Source organism: Leptinotarsa decemlineata, unplaced genomic scaffold (genome assembly GCF_025532065.1).
Source record: "Leptinotarsa decemlineata unplaced genomic scaffold, Ldec_3_MD MMD2_tig00001064_RagTag_RagTag, whole genome shotgun sequence".
Taxonomy (NCBI): domain Eukaryota; kingdom Metazoa; phylum Arthropoda; class Insecta; order Coleoptera; family Chrysomelidae; genus Leptinotarsa; species Leptinotarsa decemlineata.
Window position 1 is genome coordinate 5349872 of NW_027412558.1, and position 17638 is coordinate 5367509.

Below are 17638 nucleotides of genomic sequence, written 5' to 3' on the forward strand. Positions count from 1 at the left end.
AGAACACACTAATGACAGACTTATCAATGAATTTGTTGGTTTATTAGAAAAATTGCAGAAACATAGTTTTTTAAAAAGTTGAAAAAAAATAATATTTGAAATTAAAAGTAGGAAAACCACTCATGATAAATTCAGATATAACTGTATTTTGTTAAAACAAATGTATTAGTAAAAATATTTTCTTGTTTAGAGTTCACTCAAACTCAAACATTGACACTTTCATAGACATAGACCATAGACATTAATGGTCAATAGCCTTTTTTACAGTACTATTACAACTATTTGATTTATTGGACTAAGTTGTTCTGATATGCTCTATTCCTTGTGAGCCTCTGTAAGTATACCATTTTCCATTTTTTGATGTGATGAAAAACTTGCAAAGAAGTATCATATATATAAATTCAGTGCGTTTAAAACGCAATAAAATTGATATTTTACTGAAAGTGTGAGGGATACAATATAATTTGATTAAATTCTGATCTAGCTCAGTTGATGAGTTCTCCCACCTCAAAACAAAAAACGTTGTTTTTCACATAAGGAAATGAAATCAAATGTTTCTAAATCAATGAAAATATTGTTTCATAACCCATTAAATTTCCTTGTTTTCTCTTTTTTTTATATAAAAGGTAACCTGCATAATTTTGATTCTCTTACAAAATAATCATAATACACAGTCAAAAGTCCTTTTTGAAAAATCTGGTACATAATTATTTTTGCTTTCAGGAATCTCTCTGCAATCCAAGATCGTGAAATATGCTGTTATTCCATTTCATGTAAAGAAAAAGATAACATTGATATAACACTTCAGTGGTTAATCGCACACTCTAAATCTGGAATGCGCTAAACAAATTAAGTAGGTATTATTTTAATTGCGTTAAACTAACACTACTTGCGAAAGTAAACATATTTTCGAAACTGTTCAGTCTATACAAACGATCTCTTTGTCAAATATATTATCTAGGATTTTTGCTAAAAATAATGTTTGGGTACTAAATGTGTCTGTAAAAAAGAAGATACTTATTAGTAGTTTTCATTTTCTTTAGTATATCACTTAACAAACATAGCGGTACTTTTCTGAGATAAATACCTCATATACAAATTGCGTGGTAAAGAAAACTTTGAACTTTTGTTATATCCTTTGTGTTTCTAGGATTCTCCTAAAAAATAGTGGGTGGATGATGAATTACTTCATCTTTTATGAAATCAAAGTCAGATCCACAATAAATAATGGTAGTATCATCTGCAAGTAGTTCAGTTGATCCTTTCAACTTCAACAATGAAATAGAATTAATATACATAAAAAATAATGAGGTCCCAATACTGATCCCTGTGGACTCCATGTGTTAAAATATCCATTTCAATTTAACCATTGTGTTTAATTTCGACAGTGACTGATACACTATCAAATTTTTTCAGTAGAATTGAATAGTCAACATTGTCAAAAGTTTTACAGAAAAAGAGTTGTGAATTTAAAAATAATCTTTAGTTTTTTCATTAGTTCATTTAAATTTGTCGAGTAGGAATATTTATTTTGGAGGTTATTGGAATAGACAGTGTTGAGCTTGAACATTTCGGACTGAACTAAGACTGTAGAAAAATATGTTCACTTTGAACTAGTTTTCGTTTTTCATTCTGATCCGATTTTAGAGGCTGTTCTCCAACCATCGCTAGTCGAATCAAGATTTAAAGCGAAGACTGTTTTAGCATATATTCACTTGCTGATATAGATTGTAAGTTACTATAAATTTATCTATATGAAAATTACGATGCTGGTTTTATAATACGTTGGACGTTGAAAATGTAAAAAAAAATAAAGTGAAATATTTGTTGCTTCAGTAGACTCGGAAAATTCAGAATAAGTAGAAAAGTAAGGGTAGCATGATTTTTTTGTGTAATTATTGAATTTATTTATATGGTTTACTGATATGTACAGTGAGATTTTTTTATATATACATATATAGATATTCGAATAGTTTTATTTTTAGTTTTGTATTGAATGTTTTAACTCTATTGTCTTATTTCCTTCATACTGTTTACATTAGGGAGTATTATAGAAACATTGAAATGAGATTATTGTCCTTTTTGAAATAAACTACATGAAAACGTTGGACCATTTATTTAGGAACTTGGCAACGTTTTCAAAATGTTTGTACTATTGATCATCTCAAAAGTTTGGAACACTTCCGACCCAGAAAACTGTACATACCTCAGCAACTTTTGATGCTTTATAGAGCTCAGATCAGACCTTCTTTGGAGTATTGTTTGTTAATATCAGACTTGAATTTACTCAAAAACAGCCGTTAGTCACCGCGTTCGGCAATCTGCAATTTCCATTGTATTATATATGGTTTCTCCTTTTGTATCCTTCTCTAAATTTCTGGAAAATAGTAGTTCTTGATATATTTTCTCATTTTTAATAAATCTCACGTATGACAACGATGCTTCATTGGTTGGTAAAGTGACTCATTCAACTGAATTGAGAAGTCTTCAGATGATTGCACAATGACTCTTCAATGTTTTCAGCCATCTCATCAATTCGTCTTTACACGGAACTATTGCTCAAACGAATTTTTCGAATTACTGCTGCTGGTTTATTGATAATTATATATATTTGATATATTTGATAATTATATATAATTATATTGATAATTAAATCCTCTCCAATAGTGAGAGGATTTAATTGAGTTTAACTGTTTGAGCAATTAGCAAGGAGATATTGTAGGAAGCTCGGAGTCCGTAGTCGTCTTGCTTAGAAGCTGCTGAAAAAAGTTTTGACGGAGTTGGCTGAGCTGAGTGTTTCTTTTCCAGTTCTTGAAAATAAGTCACATTTCTGTTTTTTTTATCTGAATGCATTTTATTCAAACGATCTTGTAGCCTTGAGGGTTTCATCGCTTCATTTGAAAATGTTTTTTTTGACAAAGAAGGCACATAGACGAAGATGGATGTGTGAGATTTTCAATAAATCCGTATTTTATATATTCCGAAGCTAAACTGCCATTTCTTCTTTTTTGCTTCCGACATAATTATGTCTTAAAAAATACCGAAGTGAAGAATCTGGTATTAAAAACTAATGACACCACTCACAGTATTCACCACAGCACGTACAGCACTTTACCTAGCTAGTCGTAATATCGTCGAATATACTGGCTGAATGGCGCGCGCGCTTTTTTATGAGGCAGCGGGCGGGCCTAGTACTTTCGAGAATGGAGACTAGAAACTTCTCGCTTCACATTGAGGCTTACCGCCATCTTTTGTACAGTTTAACAACTATCGGACAGGAAATAGTTACTGTCTAGCCCACTAGATGTTTGTGTTAAAAGCAAAAAAACATTTTTTAACTTAGCCATCGCCCCCTAAACCATTTCAATGCCTTCTAATCTTCTCTGTGCCCTTTACTGCCCCCCTATAGACCTCCACCGCCCACAAGGGGGCGTTATCGCCCACTTTGAGAAAGACTAATCTATAGTCAGTTCGACCAAAACATTTTCAAGGAAACAGATTTTATTCTTCAAGATGAGAATGTCTCTGTGTTGATTGGATTAGTTTGAGGTGTACTTTTCAGAGTAATTAAAGATACAGTTAGAGCCAAATATATTTCAAAAATACATATTGATGAACATCATAGAATCGTGACAGCTGAACAATTTGATACAAGTATAGAGACAACATTTCCGATTTCTTACACTCCACATACTGGGACGACTAGAACTGTTACAAAATGGAATGATGATATGAAATGGGAAATACTGAGTCAGTAAAGATGGACCAATAATCAACATTTATAAAAATAATTATATTCATAACAAAAAAGTCACTTAAACTAGTATAAATAATAAAAACAACTTGAAACAATTGTATGAGTATCAGTCACATTCTCGAATGAAAATAGCGGGTATTTCATTCAAAAATCACAATGTTCAACAAATTAAAAGGAATAAGAACTATCAGTTCCTCGAAGGATCCGCAATAGTTCCCCAGAAGATCAGAGCGTCGGTCTCTTCGTGTCTTATGAAAAAAACAAACGGCCTGTTGAAAACCATAACTTTAGCACCACCCATATAATCAGTAATGCCAAGCGATATGGCAGCCGCTTCTGTTCCCTTTTCGTTTATCGAGAACACCATCTGTTGGACTATATCGGAAACTCTGAGGTCTACGCCCTTAGCAGCGCCTGTTAACATGATATCATGCACTACTGGCGTGGAAAAGTTTTTGAAATCGTTAACTTTGTGTAGAATATCGTCGATAGCATTACCATTCCCACTTTTGGATTCTATGCTGACTTTTTTGTATTCTGTGTACTTCTGGAGCGGTTTTAGAATGTTCACCCTGTTGGTAAGCGACAGTTTGGGTATTTTCACGATCACGTCGTGCAGCTTGGATTTTGCGATCGCTGAGAAAATCTCTTGTGGATTCAACTTCTCGGTGAAGGCTCTGATATTGTACTTATTCTCATTATCCGGGTTCGGAAAAAATAAGTACATCCCTAGTTCTCTATTTTTATACGGCAGGCAGATCATTTTGTAGTCTTTGGTGGCGGTGTACGGAATTAGAGGTATATTTCCCATCATATAGTCTACATCCACAGTGGTGTTTTCATTGGTGTGAAACTTGCCACGAGTGTTCAGAAGATCGGAGAAGGGAGTTTCCCAGTCGGCGCGAAAGTAAATGGAATTGAGGAACATGGAGGTGGTACTGGGTGGTGGGGCACTGCTGAGGACCGATTTGATTAGACCGTTGGTGTGTTCCGAAGCCCAGGAGTTGATCAGGCTGAAGCAAAAAATAACTCGATGAAATCATTTGAAAAAATCAATATGAAAATCAAAATTTTTTATCTTTTGAATAGGTCTATAGTGCATTCAATTGGTGTAAAATTTGTAAACATTGAGTAGCTTTCAATTCTTTCATCGTTTCTATACACTTAGGAAAATAATATTCGTAAATATTTGTTATACACCGTTGGATATATTTAATCAAATGAAACTATTTCGTATCAATGCGATTTTTCTTTATGGAGATCTTCGAGGCCTCTGAGAGCATCTGAAATTTTATTTTACAAGGAAATCCGTTCTTCGAGTGAAACGGTTCCTAAAAGAGTACTTCGAGGTGTATCGAGTTGAACCTCGAAGCGACGAGCAACTACAGTCTGCCACGTATTTCATGTACCTATGTAATCTAGCGGACTAAATCAGTAGAACACTTCTGTAACTGTATCTGTAGAGTAGGGAGAGTGAGGGTAGGCCCACAGCACACATGTGACCCATTGTACATCCTCCCGAGGAGTTGTCCTTCTAGGTCATCGTCCATTCTGTCCTTTCTAGGAAGGTGGACAGGCCACTAGGTGACATCTCCTATATCGGCAGGTGTAGGCCAAGACTCGCCGAACACACACTCTCTCATTGATGATAGGAGGTGGTAGTTCCATTTTCTCTATTCATCTATGTGTCTCATTATCTCTTATTGACGATAACTCCGGACACTCGCATAGGACATGCCTGACAGTTTCATCTTCCTGTTCACACATCCTGCATAGAGATGTGTCCAATAGCCCCATATTATGGAGATGTTTCCTTAGTTGACAGTGGCTAGTCAGAAATCCTACTGTAAGGCGTAGATTTTTCTTGGTCATCGCCAGATATTTCTTCGGCGCCAGCTTCCCAGGTTCGCCCAGGGTGATTCTGGCAAGATCGCATCTTTTGATTTTATCCCATCTCTTTAGGGATTGTGCATCAAATTTTTGAGCTCTACCGATGATTTAATCAAACCATAGACAAAAAGTCCCGCAATCTATGTATCACCAGATCTACTGCTGCAAATACTAGCCCGGATGACTACAGATTACTTGAAAGGATCAGGAAAAAGTTTGAAGATAGTGGCCTGCAGTCACACATTCGTAGTTTACCTACCTGGTGAAGGTAGTCGCAGGCCGACCTCCGATTAGGTCCTCAATAGATTGAGGGAAATGTACCAGTCTGTCGAGTTCGGAGTTAATTATTCTTCACCAGGAAATTCAGGACCAGCGTTTGGTAGACTCCCATTCTTGCGGGCTGACCCAAAAGATCACTTACCAAATGAAGTAATCGGCTTCCTGAAGAAGCTAGATTTATTTGGTCTTTGAATAGGTGTAGGCTACTATAAACACTCGCGGGATGCAGAACATAGTCGAATAGACCCACTCGCTTTGGACCCACCTACCTATACACCAGACACAAGCCTCTAACCTTGCTTCGATGTTTAGGATTATCAAGGTTGCTTGTGTTGATTGAGTCTACAATCAGGCATATTTATGACTATCTGCGCTTTGAATTCAGTTGTTAATAAAGCACACGTTCGATATGCACAACAGTAACCACATTTATAGATATTTACCTTGAGGTATCCTTGTAGAAGTTTAGCGCCTTGATTTCTGTATCATACAACTTGTAAAGGTACTTCATGAAGTCGTTTTTCAATTCGATGTCCTGGTTGTAGAAAAGGGCATTGCTCAGATTAAGATCGAATTTCTCTCCTGGTTTCCTTCTTTGCAAAGTCTTGAGCAATGCAGAAAGTTGTAAATGGAAATTGCCGTATGGTAAGAGTCTGGTTTCATTACCGTCTTTACCATAGTTGTTCACCATGTACGAATGGTCCGGTTTCGGGAGAGAAAGTAGCTTGTAGAGTTGGTCTTGAAACACACCTGAAAAATAAAGTAACCGTTAATATTGTCTATTGTTGATTATTATCTAGTAATCGTTTATTTTCGAACGAATAACTTTGTTGTGACTTGGCGATTTTGTTTGTAACTAGTTTTAAATTAACAAGCAATGCTATTTGAGCAAAGTGAACAAACAAAATGATTTTAAAATAGTTCATGTCACACTGGTTCATTATTGTGTTTTTGTTGCTTTGTTTCCAGTTAGATAAAGTACAGTTTAAAACCCGTGCATGCATAAAAACAGAAAGCAGTTTCAGATTGAATTGATTATACAAAATATGTAATAAAATATCTTCTATTCAAATATCTACTTCACATTATTTTGTTTGATTTACAAAAGACTGACAATATTGCAATTTACATATCCATCAGCAACGTTGCCTCTGGCACTTACATTGGACTTCAAGCAGTTGTGTTGTTTTATTAAACAAACAGCAGGTAACAACTTTACAACTGTGTTGCAACTGAAGTTAAACTGAACTATTATAAAATACACAAGTCATAGCATTGTATATAGACTACATATATAGTCTACAGGGTAACTGAATAAGTGTAAAACATTTGAGGAGGTGATTCCTCATCGAAAAAAAGATAGGATCTTTCATATAAAGAAACTTCATTGGAGCATCCTTTGTTAAGATACAGCCCCTTAAAGGGGGTAAATAAAATGTGTATAACAATTTTTTTCACAAGCACTGAAAAAGTTACAATATTGAAATCAACCTGACGTTTTGTACTACCAAAAAGACACCTAGCCAGTAATTTATTTGGTTTACCCCATGGTTGTAAGGGGTGGAAAACGCAACCCCTAAAATTTATTTAAACAAAACTAATTTATTAATAACAAAACACACAACATGTAGAAATCATAGTGAATGTTCAATATGTCTACCTTCAGACATTACGCATGCGTCTAGACGTCGGCGCATTGAGCCACGTATTTGCTCAAATATTCCTGGAGTCTCTCTGATTACCCTGCACGCATCGATGATGCGGTTTCTTAAGTCCTATACATCGCGAACAGGAGTAAGATGAACCAAAAGCTGTAAATGGCCCCAAATAGAGAAATCGAGAGGATTGAAATCCGGGAATCGAGCGGGCCAGTTCTTTGGTCCTCCTCGACCTATCCACTGATTTGCATATGTTTCAGTTAAATGCTGGCGTGCTACTTCACTAAAATGGGCGGGAGCCCCATCCTGCATAAAAAACATATCCCTTCTGACGCCCAAAGAAACTTCCTCCAGCAGTACTGGATGCACTTCTCTTAAAAATTGAACGTATGGCTCACCATTTAATCGAGTAGGTAGAAAAGGAGGCCCAATAACTCCGAGCCACACGTTAAGAGAGAACTGGTCTTGATGGTTAGTTTCGACAATAGCGTGAGGGTTTTCATCAGTCCATATGTGGTAATTATAAAAATTAATAATCTTGTCCCGAGAAAATTTACATTCGTCTGTGAATTCTATCGTCTTCAGAAAGTCACAATTTCTTCTAATCATTTAAAGCATCCTATTGCAAAATTCAAGACGTTTCGGAAAGTCTCGCGGTAACAGTGCCTGTACTCGTTGCAGATGGTAAGGGTATAAGAGTTGTTTCTTTGAAATTCGAAATACCGTCATATGATCAACATTTAGCTGGAAAGCAATCTTTCAAGTATTGGTAGTAGGTTGTTCTTCAATCAAATTAAGTACTGCTTCCTCAAGCTGTGGTGTTCGTACTTCTCGATGGCGCCTGCGTTCTTTTGACGAATGAACTATATTCTCGTAATCGTTGATAAAGTCGAGCAAATATTCTATGTGAAGGATGCTGCCGTTGAGGATACATTTCAGCATATCTTCTAGAAGCTTCTAACCCATTCTTCTGCGACAGACCGTAAACGTAATGCATATCAGCCATTTCCTCATTTGTGTATGCCATTTAAATAACAAGTGAATTATTAAAGTAACAAATTAAGAACAGAACAACAACACACAATTAGTATTAATTCAATTTCGAAAATTCACAAACTGACAGCTTCATACCAATTTAATTGTCACTATCGCTAATAGCGACCTACTAGATAGATATTATTACAATGTGTTAAAACAACGATAAAAATAAAATAAATACAACAATAAAAATTAATTGGCGCTCCGGGGCGACTTCATTGATTCCAGTGGCGCATTTGCTTTTTCAGCTGCAGGAAAACCCGGAAAAACCTGCAGCACCACATCATCTGAAGATCTTGATCTAACAATGTCCTCTCTCTCATAAAACAAAATGTAGGGTGTCTCCAGAGGCTCCAATAAATTCAATGCATCGCCAGAACACATCACTAGATAGATTAGTTTCGTATTATCGCATTTATGACGATGTATCTCTGTAGTTGTTCGTAAAATAATTTTTTGCTGCGAACTGGTGTATTTTCGGCAAAAAACCCAAGAGACATTTTTTGTACCCCTTTTAAGGAGCTGTATCTTAACAAGGGATGCTCCAATGAAATTTCTTTATATAAAAGATCCTAAAAGATCCTATCTTTTTTTCGATGAGGAATCACCCCCTTAAATGTTTTACACTTATTTAGTTACACCCTGTATATACAAAGGTCATAGTATTTATAGTAAATATAAATATAAGATGCCCGTGGGTTGACCTACCTATCGGGCGCGTCCTCAGGTGGCGGATAGGGGAACAGCCAGGGGACTGGGAGCCCTGTCCGGGAAGCCAATGTGGCCTAACGGACGGGATCGCCGGACTCTTGGTTAGTGGCAGAAATAAGTAGGGTGAGGGGAACCAAAACTCCCCAAAAGGCTTTGCGAAATATGCCACCGTGGACCAGCCTGCCCAAGCTAAAGTGTAAGTGTAAATGCGGTTACGAATGGTCCCCTTGGGGAAACGGGCGAAACCTCATTGTAATCAGCCTTCCTCTGGTAATGCGGGGCTCTGCCAGAGTGACCAACTCTTTCCCTGCTACTCGTGGAAACACACATGAATGAAACAACAACCAATCCCGAGGCTGGATAGAAATGCTCATCTCAATCTATGGCGGTGGCTGGGGATGAACAGAAATGTCCACTCCAATCTACCGCTCAGAATGAGGCTGGACATGGCAGACCACCTCGTGATATAATATAAAGGCCAACGCGTAAGCCCATTTGCGAAGCCAAGGCCAAAAAGAGAAAGAGAGCGATAGAGGCAGGAGTGGCAGCAACTATAAGTGCACCCTCCATCTCCAACAGCAAGGCCACTTCCTGCGACGGGCGCCAAGAGCTCCGCCTTGAATAAAGACAAGGAACCGGTTGCCCCTGCAGAAAAGCACCCTTACTTGAGCACCTCCACGGAGGAAACCCCAATAAGGTTGAAGAAGCTGCGCAACCTTCCAAAACCTTCACGAAGGCCGCCATGATACACCTCAAGGTTGCCAAAGAGAGTGTGTGTTCGGCGAGTCTTGGGCTTCAGCTGCCGATATAAAGGAGATGTCTCCTAGTGACTTGTCCACCTTCCTGGAAAGGACAGGATGGACGATGAACTAGAATAAAATATTAGTAAGCAATGATAATCAACGGGATAAATTATATCCAAGTAAGATTAAACAGATAACGTTTGGATTAAAATCATGGTCATCAATACCTTTATAAAGATAACGTTCGGATTAAAAGTGATGCCAGCATTTTCCGGGTTTTATATCTGTGAATAGTCCAGAGAAAGTGGGCAAAAATATAATTTGGCTAGAAGAGTTCTCGTTGTTCCTCGTAGACAGTGACCTGTCTGTATTGCAGTCCATAAATCAGTCTATAAATATTTTTCCGAACAAATTCCTGTCAACATCAGCTATACTAACTATGTATGCATAACTGACCACCGAATAAATAAATATGTGTTTCTTACCTTCTGCTCCCATCATCAGCTGACTGATGATTGCTGTGGTACTGAGAGGGGAAACGACGAAATTCGCATTTGGTGACTCGTCCATAATTGCTTGGAGTCTTATTCCTAAACTGAATATGGCTTCTATGGCTAAACCATAGTTGTCTAATTTCTCTTTGGGAATTAGTTGCTCAAGAATCGACTTTGTTGAAGTAGAATGTATTCTGAGAGAACACACAAAGAGGATGGGAATGTAAAACTTCATTTTCTGGAAAAAATAAAACTATTTCAATTTGAATGGTTGACAAAGTTACATCATTTTGAAATGTCATGACGATTTTCATCACTTTTTCCAAAGGCGTATTAAAGATATCATCTTTCGAGGGCAACTATCATATTCAATAATTTGTGGTTAACATAAAAGTTATTGTTGGTACTTTCTAGGATTTTTTTAGAAAACGCCAAATAAATGGGTTTTTCACTATTACAGGGAAAGTTCTCTATATCTAAAAGTCTTTTGCTGTAGAGGGATAATGAGTTTCTGATTAAGTGTTGTTTGAATACTTCTGATAATAATAATATGAACTGACTCAGAAAATATGTTTAGCATATGGAAATCTGCAGAATTAGTGTATTCAGTAAAGTTCTGAAAACATTAGAATATACAGGGTCTTTTAACAGGGACTTAACTTTGATAACGGCCATCTTGTTGAAGCTACCTCTGTCAAATCAGTTGTAATTTATTTAGTCTGTTTTGCCAAATCACCGTGGACGGATATAACATTCAACAACTAATAAAATTATTATTATTATTTAATCAAAATGTACTGTTCGGGCAATATATCGCACGCTACGCCAATTTACGGTCGCCATATTCGTCCTACCGAGAGGGTTGGAAAAACTTTTCAGGGAGTTATGAACGAAACTGCGGTTTGAGAATAATTGAAAGAGAACTCAGTATATATGAAGGACAAATATACAATATGTGATAAGAAACTCGCTTGCGCATCGATCACAGAAAAAAGAAGACTTTTGACAAGTCATCCCACAATCCGGGAAGTTAAAACCAAGATTACCTACCACACTTATGCATACAGAATATTATGATAGCTGGAAATAATATCAGTTTGCTCAAAATGTTCCTGTGAATTGTACGTATGGAAAAAGGGGACATAAAGATTTTCATTAATGAGATTGGAAGAACTAAGCCCTACACAAAAGAAGGAAAGCAATACTCAACTAAGTGGTTGGCAAGTTGAGCCTGTAGTTCTCATAAAACTACAAAAGCTACAAAGTGCAGGAATTTGCGGGTTCACATGGCTCGTATATTTGGAGGATTCTCCTACAGGTTATCAGTTTTTTTGAGAGAGGAGTCAAAGACTGTTTGAGTATGGAAGCGACTCTTGTTGTCTTCTTTTGGTAGTCGAGTTGGATTTTATATCCCTGACTTTTTCGTCTCTCTTTCTATGATATAGGCTTAATTTAAACTCTCAGAGGTGCGTTGCACGGTCGAGACTAGTTCTTGCCGCCGTGTTCTTTGTTGAACTCCGTTCAACTTGTGCTTTCCGACGTCGCTAGCCAGCTACCTCACCTCGCGGAGATACGAGGCCTTTTGAAGCGGGAACGGTCGTCGATAGTGTAATCTACCGCGGCCCTGACTAGGGGGTTCTCATGGGTTTCCGCGACTTCGAAAACTCCTCTATCTTCTCTCCCGAATGGTTGTGAGATTCAGATCCCGTCTGATTTTTACGTTCCGCACGTACCACGGAGCGTTTGTTGCCATCCTTAGGATTTTATTCTGGGCCCGGTCCAGAATTTCGACGTGTGTTTTAGCTGTGTATCCCCAGACTCCTGAGGCGTACATCATCATTGGTTTAAACACAGTCTTATAAAGTAAGACTTGATTTTTAAGACTTAGCTTGCTCTTGCGATTGAGGAGAGGATACAGTTGTGCTATCCCCGCACTCACTTTAGTCTTCACGGATTCGATGTGTTTGGCCCAGGTAAGCCTGCGATCTATAGTTAGACCTAGGTACTTGACCTGGGGGCTCCAGGCGATTTCTTGTCCTGCCATGATAACTCTGAGATTCGGGTGGGCGTTTTTCCTACCTAGCGCTATAGCTTGTGTTTTTGCTGGATTCACTCGGATTTTCCAGTCCAGGAACCAAGTCTCAAGAGCTGCAATTGCAGTCTGCATATATGCTACGCCGAATTCTCTCGCCATGGACGAGGACATCAGGGCGGTTTCATCAGCATAGAGAGAGACCTTAACATGGTCTGTTCTCGGGAGATCGCTGACATAGAGGTTGTATAGCGTGGGTGAAAGGACTGCACCCTGTAGCACGCCTGCCTCTATTTGTCTTACCGGTGAGCGAATGCTGTTGATTTTGACAGTAAACGTTCTGTCCTTCAGGTAGGACCCTATCCACTTGACTAGTCCCAGTGATAGGTTGAAATTAATCAACTTGTGTAGGAGACCTTCGTGCCAGACGCGGTCGAAGGCCTTCGAGATGTATAGTAGCAAGATTTGTACATGTCTTCTCATATTCATCTCCTGGATTGAGTTTTCAACCAGTCTTAGGGCTTGTAGTTCACAAGAGTGGGCTCTCCTGAAGCCGAACTGTTCGTCCGGTAGGAGTTGTCTGTCATCGATCTCCTCGTTCAGCCTTTGCAGGACTACTATCTCCGCAACCTTTGCCATGGAGCCTAACAGGCTTATAGGTCTGTAGTTTTGGGGGAATCTTGGGTCTTGGCCTTTTTTGGCTCAGCATGCTTCCAGCTCTTAAGGAAGTGTCTGAGATTCAGGGAATTGTTATGGCATTCTACTTCTCCATCTTCACATGAAAGAATGTGAGATTCTTCCATATTTGTTCTATAAAGATGGAGAAGTACTCAGAAAGCCAAAACCTTTCTTCTCCAAGTATTTATGATTCTCCTAACGATCAAAATTCAATAGAGATAATATAATATTAATGAGTATTTATTAATACCTATGTCATTACAAATACTTGTTCGATACAGTTTACATACATTTTGAAGGTAATCTTATGCGACACAGAGAAAACCGTTAATTTGTGTAACAACAGAGAATTGAAAATGCTCAAAATGAATTCGTCAAACAATTAGCCCGTAAAAACAGACATTTTTATAATCAAAGGAAATCTTCGTCCAGTTTTCAAAAAATAATCCTTGTTATGTCTTACAGATAGGACATATATGCATGTTGTACAAAATATTAAATAATCGTGTCGGTTGTCCAAAGTTGATATCAAAAATTTCAATGAATGCACTTTGCAGAGTCTTGCGAAACCATGATCTCTTTGCTACTCCATTTAGAAAAACTGTAGCGTTGAAAAACTAACGTTACCTTTCCTTAGTTTTAAAAACTATGTCAAATCTATTTTTATTGATAATTAGTTATCTATTCTTCGTATGTTCTTTATTTCGTATTTTATCATATTCGTTACTAGTGTAATACTTAGTGTTTATATATTCTTTACTCACTATTTTTTATATGTGAAATGAGGATATTTTTTGGATTTATTCTGTTTGTATCCCTAGTCGTGCAGTAAATAAATGAATAAATTCAAAGAAGCCAATATTAGAGAGAGAGAGAGAGAGAGTGAGAGAGAGAGCATACAATTTTCAAAATTTGGCAACATTATTTTCAATTCTTGACATGGCCAACAAATAAAATTATTTTACCAAAACATAAATGATTATCAAGATTGTGATAAAACGAGTCCTTGTGTCGTGAAGCGCTCCTAAATTTCAATTGAATTCAAATAATATACTTTCAATGACAATAAATTACTGACTTGAAGAATTATCAACATTCGAGTGGGCCATGTTGTTTTATACTCCTCCCATTTAGCTGTCACTGACCAAAATGAAAAAAAAAATCACAAACGTAGGTGTAAAAACGCATATAAAACAGGAAATGATTGCTCACCTGTTTGTAACTGTTGCTTACAGACACAACTGAGTCGGAATCATAAATGAATTCACTGAATATTCTTAATTGAGCTTGTCTTCCGCCACTTGAAACAATATACAAACGTTCCTTGGCGTGTCAACCGGTTTCGCGGGTCTTTCAACTGATAAATACCGATCAAGCAATTATACGGAGTGACACTGAAAAAGTTCGAGATAAATTCGTATCTACTGATAACTACGATGTTACAATAACATGACTGTGGTGTGTCGCAGGGAGATGCCAGTTTATAAAGATGCAAGCATGAATTGATGGGTTTTTCCGTATGGTTGGGTGTATGTATTTACACTGTAATGGGGGAGCTCGATATTGATATCGGGATCGATGATGAAATGAAATTCCCAAAAAATTTACAGCTGGTCTGCGGGTACCCCTTTTTTCGGAACACGGACATGACCTATGAGGGTATTTTATCACCTTGAGGTGAATGCGCCGTTCTCAGGGTCGTGGTTCATCGATTGGGGTCATGTTTTGGTGAAGTACCTACTTTTTTTGAATTGGAGAAAGTTGAGGAAGTACATGGATAATTTTTTGACGTTTTCAGGTAAATTGTAACGTAACATATTAACATGGACATTCAGGAAAGTTTGTTGACAAACCATAGGAAAGTATTTTTTCACAAAATAAATTCAATACCTATATGAATAGACTTCAAGTAATTACAAAGCATACAATGACATTTATCAACTTTTGGGCACACCCTGTACAATGATACATTTTTTGGCTCATCAGAATTCTTACTAAAGGGGGGGGTTAAGAAAAGTTGTGGTCTTTTGTATTATTCGAAAAATAATCTTGAATATTTGAATTGAAGGGGTTATATTTTTAGGAGTGATTAATTTATGGAAATGAAAGTTTTTGGCTTTCTACTACTCCATCTTGATACAAAAAAAGAAGATGAGGGAATCTTCCAAAGAAAGGAAGGAAGTAAACAATTTGAAAATAAGTAACTCTATACATGGATGTGTAGATTATGCAAAGAACATAAACATTGAATTACACGTGTAATTCAATGTTTACATGAAAGTAGCTGTTCCAGGAGGACTTTCTTTCAGTTTGTGCCTGAAAGTTACAAGTTACATGTGTAATTCAATGTTTATATGAAAGTAACTGTTTCAGGAGGACTTTCTTTCAGTTTGTGTCTGAAAGTTACTTCTTTGCGTGATTTACACATCCATGTATAGAGTTACTTATTTTCAAATTGATTACTTTCTTTCTTTGGAAGATTCCCTCGTCCCTTTTTTTGTATCAAGATGGAGTGGTAGAATGGCAAAAACTTTCTTTCCCAATCATGAATATATTATCCATCTAGTATAAAACAGGAATCGATAATAAAACTGTCAAAAAGGTAAGAAGGTGGTTGATGAAAATAAAAACATCTTTTCCCGACAATAACGCAACACGTGTTGCCTTGTTTAGAGAGAGTGTTTCTTGAATTCATCAAAAGCATTTCTGCATGAACGACACCAAGTCCAAATTGAAAAGAAAACATTTTTTAGTAGAGATTAGTTTTTGGGAAAGAGAACTGCCGAATTTTCCCACAATTTTTGTTTGAAGATGGTTCCAACACCAAGTTTGCTTGGTTATACAGTGTATCCGCAAAGTATGGAATAAATTCGATATTAACAAAACCAAAAATCGTTTCACAAAAACCTGAAATACGTCGATTTTTAATTTTGATATTCTACTTTTCACAACAAAATTTAATTTTACAGGGTGATCCATACTAATGTGATGACGTCATCGGTAATTTTTTTAACCACAACACCCTATATTTGGTGTCAGTTTAAGATAATCCGTAACGAGCTGATTCCGAAAAGGTATGATACTTGGGGTCTAACGGACAGAATTTGAAAAATGTGCGCTTAGAAAATAAATTTTATTGATATCTAATAAAAGTAGAAATGAATTAATTATTTTATGGGCAACACTTGGTTGCCTACCCTTGCACTTGGCTACACCATACTGATTATGAGCTAAAAGCCCAAAATACGTGGTTTGCCACTTTTTTGAGTGCTATGTCCGATAAATCATCTCCTGTATTCATATCAAGACACTCAACAATATTTATATCTGTATTATTTCCTGGACCCGGATGTCACGTAGGTAGCTGTAGCTGCCTCCGTGGTGATGTTAGTAGTATTCTTGTAAACACAAGATCTATCAACTGAAATCATAAATGTTGCGGCTGGCTTCTGCTGATGGCTCCGTGCATTTGTAGTTCTTTTGACAACCAAGTGTTGCCTATCCTTGCACTTGGCTACACCATACTGATGATGGGCCAAAAGCCCGAAACACGTGTCCATGGTTTGTCACTTTTTGCTATTTCCGATAAATCACATCCTGTATATATATATATACACACACACACATATATATATATATATATATATATATATATATATATATATATATATATATATATATATATATATATATATATACAGGCTGATTCACGGTGGATGGCACATTAGACGTTTCTGGTGAACCAGACAACGGATAACTTTGAAAATTTAATGGAGGGCATATTCGAACATTCTTTAGCCAACTAAAATATTTTCGACAATGCGGTGTTGCCGCTTCTATTAGAAAGCAGTAGCAACTTTGATTTTTCAAATGGAACACTCTGTATATAATATTATTTTTGGAATTTCCAACAATTGCCCGACAACTTTTCTTGATACTTCCCTATACCTATCTGTTACCGTTTTCGAAATAAAAATTAATTTCAATTTTTTTCTTCGAAAATCATGACTTCTAAAAATGCCGATATCTTTTAGTTAAGAAGTACTATCATATCGAAATTTGGTTTGGAGTTAGGTGATACTTGGACACTTCCCACACGTCAGCCTAATCTCCGTTACTTCAATACAGGGTGGTAAAAAAATACAGTTTTTTCGTTTGCTTGAAAAAGTTGCTGAAATTTGATTATTTTAAATGGAACACCCTGTATATTATTGGAAATTCGGAAAGCTGCTGAAATTTGCTTTCTTTCTATGTATATCATACCTACACCTAACTAGTCAAGTTTCGGACTTATGAACATTTGTGAAAATGTCCCTTCAGAATGGTATTTCCATTCGGTATTTGGTAAGCAGGCCATG

At 36.9% G+C, this 17638-nt stretch overlaps 2 protein-coding genes across 5 annotated transcripts in view; one reads left to right on the top strand and one right to left on the bottom strand.

Moving 5' to 3' along the window:
* Arl8 (ADP-ribosylation factor-like protein 8) overlaps positions 1-17638 on the top strand; it is a 34486-nt gene that overhangs the window by 959 nt on the left and 15889 nt on the right. For 2 of the 4 annotated variants that reach the window (XM_023162036.2, XM_023162037.2), the window contains exon 4: positions 724-853. In XM_023162036.2, the coding sequence (XP_023017804.1) occupies positions 724-844 (121 nt within the window). In that variant the 3' untranslated portion in view covers positions 845-853. Of the gene's footprint in view, positions 1-723; positions 2111-17638 lie in introns of those variants that run through there. The other 2 variants (XM_023162035.2, XM_023162034.2) reach the window with 2 other exon arrangements.
* LOC111506826 (uncharacterized) lies at positions 3575-14741 on the bottom strand. Its single transcript, XM_023162033.2, has 4 exons — positions 14493-14741; positions 10562-10808; positions 6370-6676; positions 3575-4770 (listed from the first exon to the last, which is right to left on the bottom strand). The coding sequence occupies exons 2-4, from the start codon at positions 10803-10805 to the stop codon at positions 3945-3947; spliced, it is 1377 nt and encodes a 458-aa protein (XP_023017801.2). The 5' UTR covers positions 10806-10808; positions 14493-14741; the 3' UTR covers positions 3575-3944.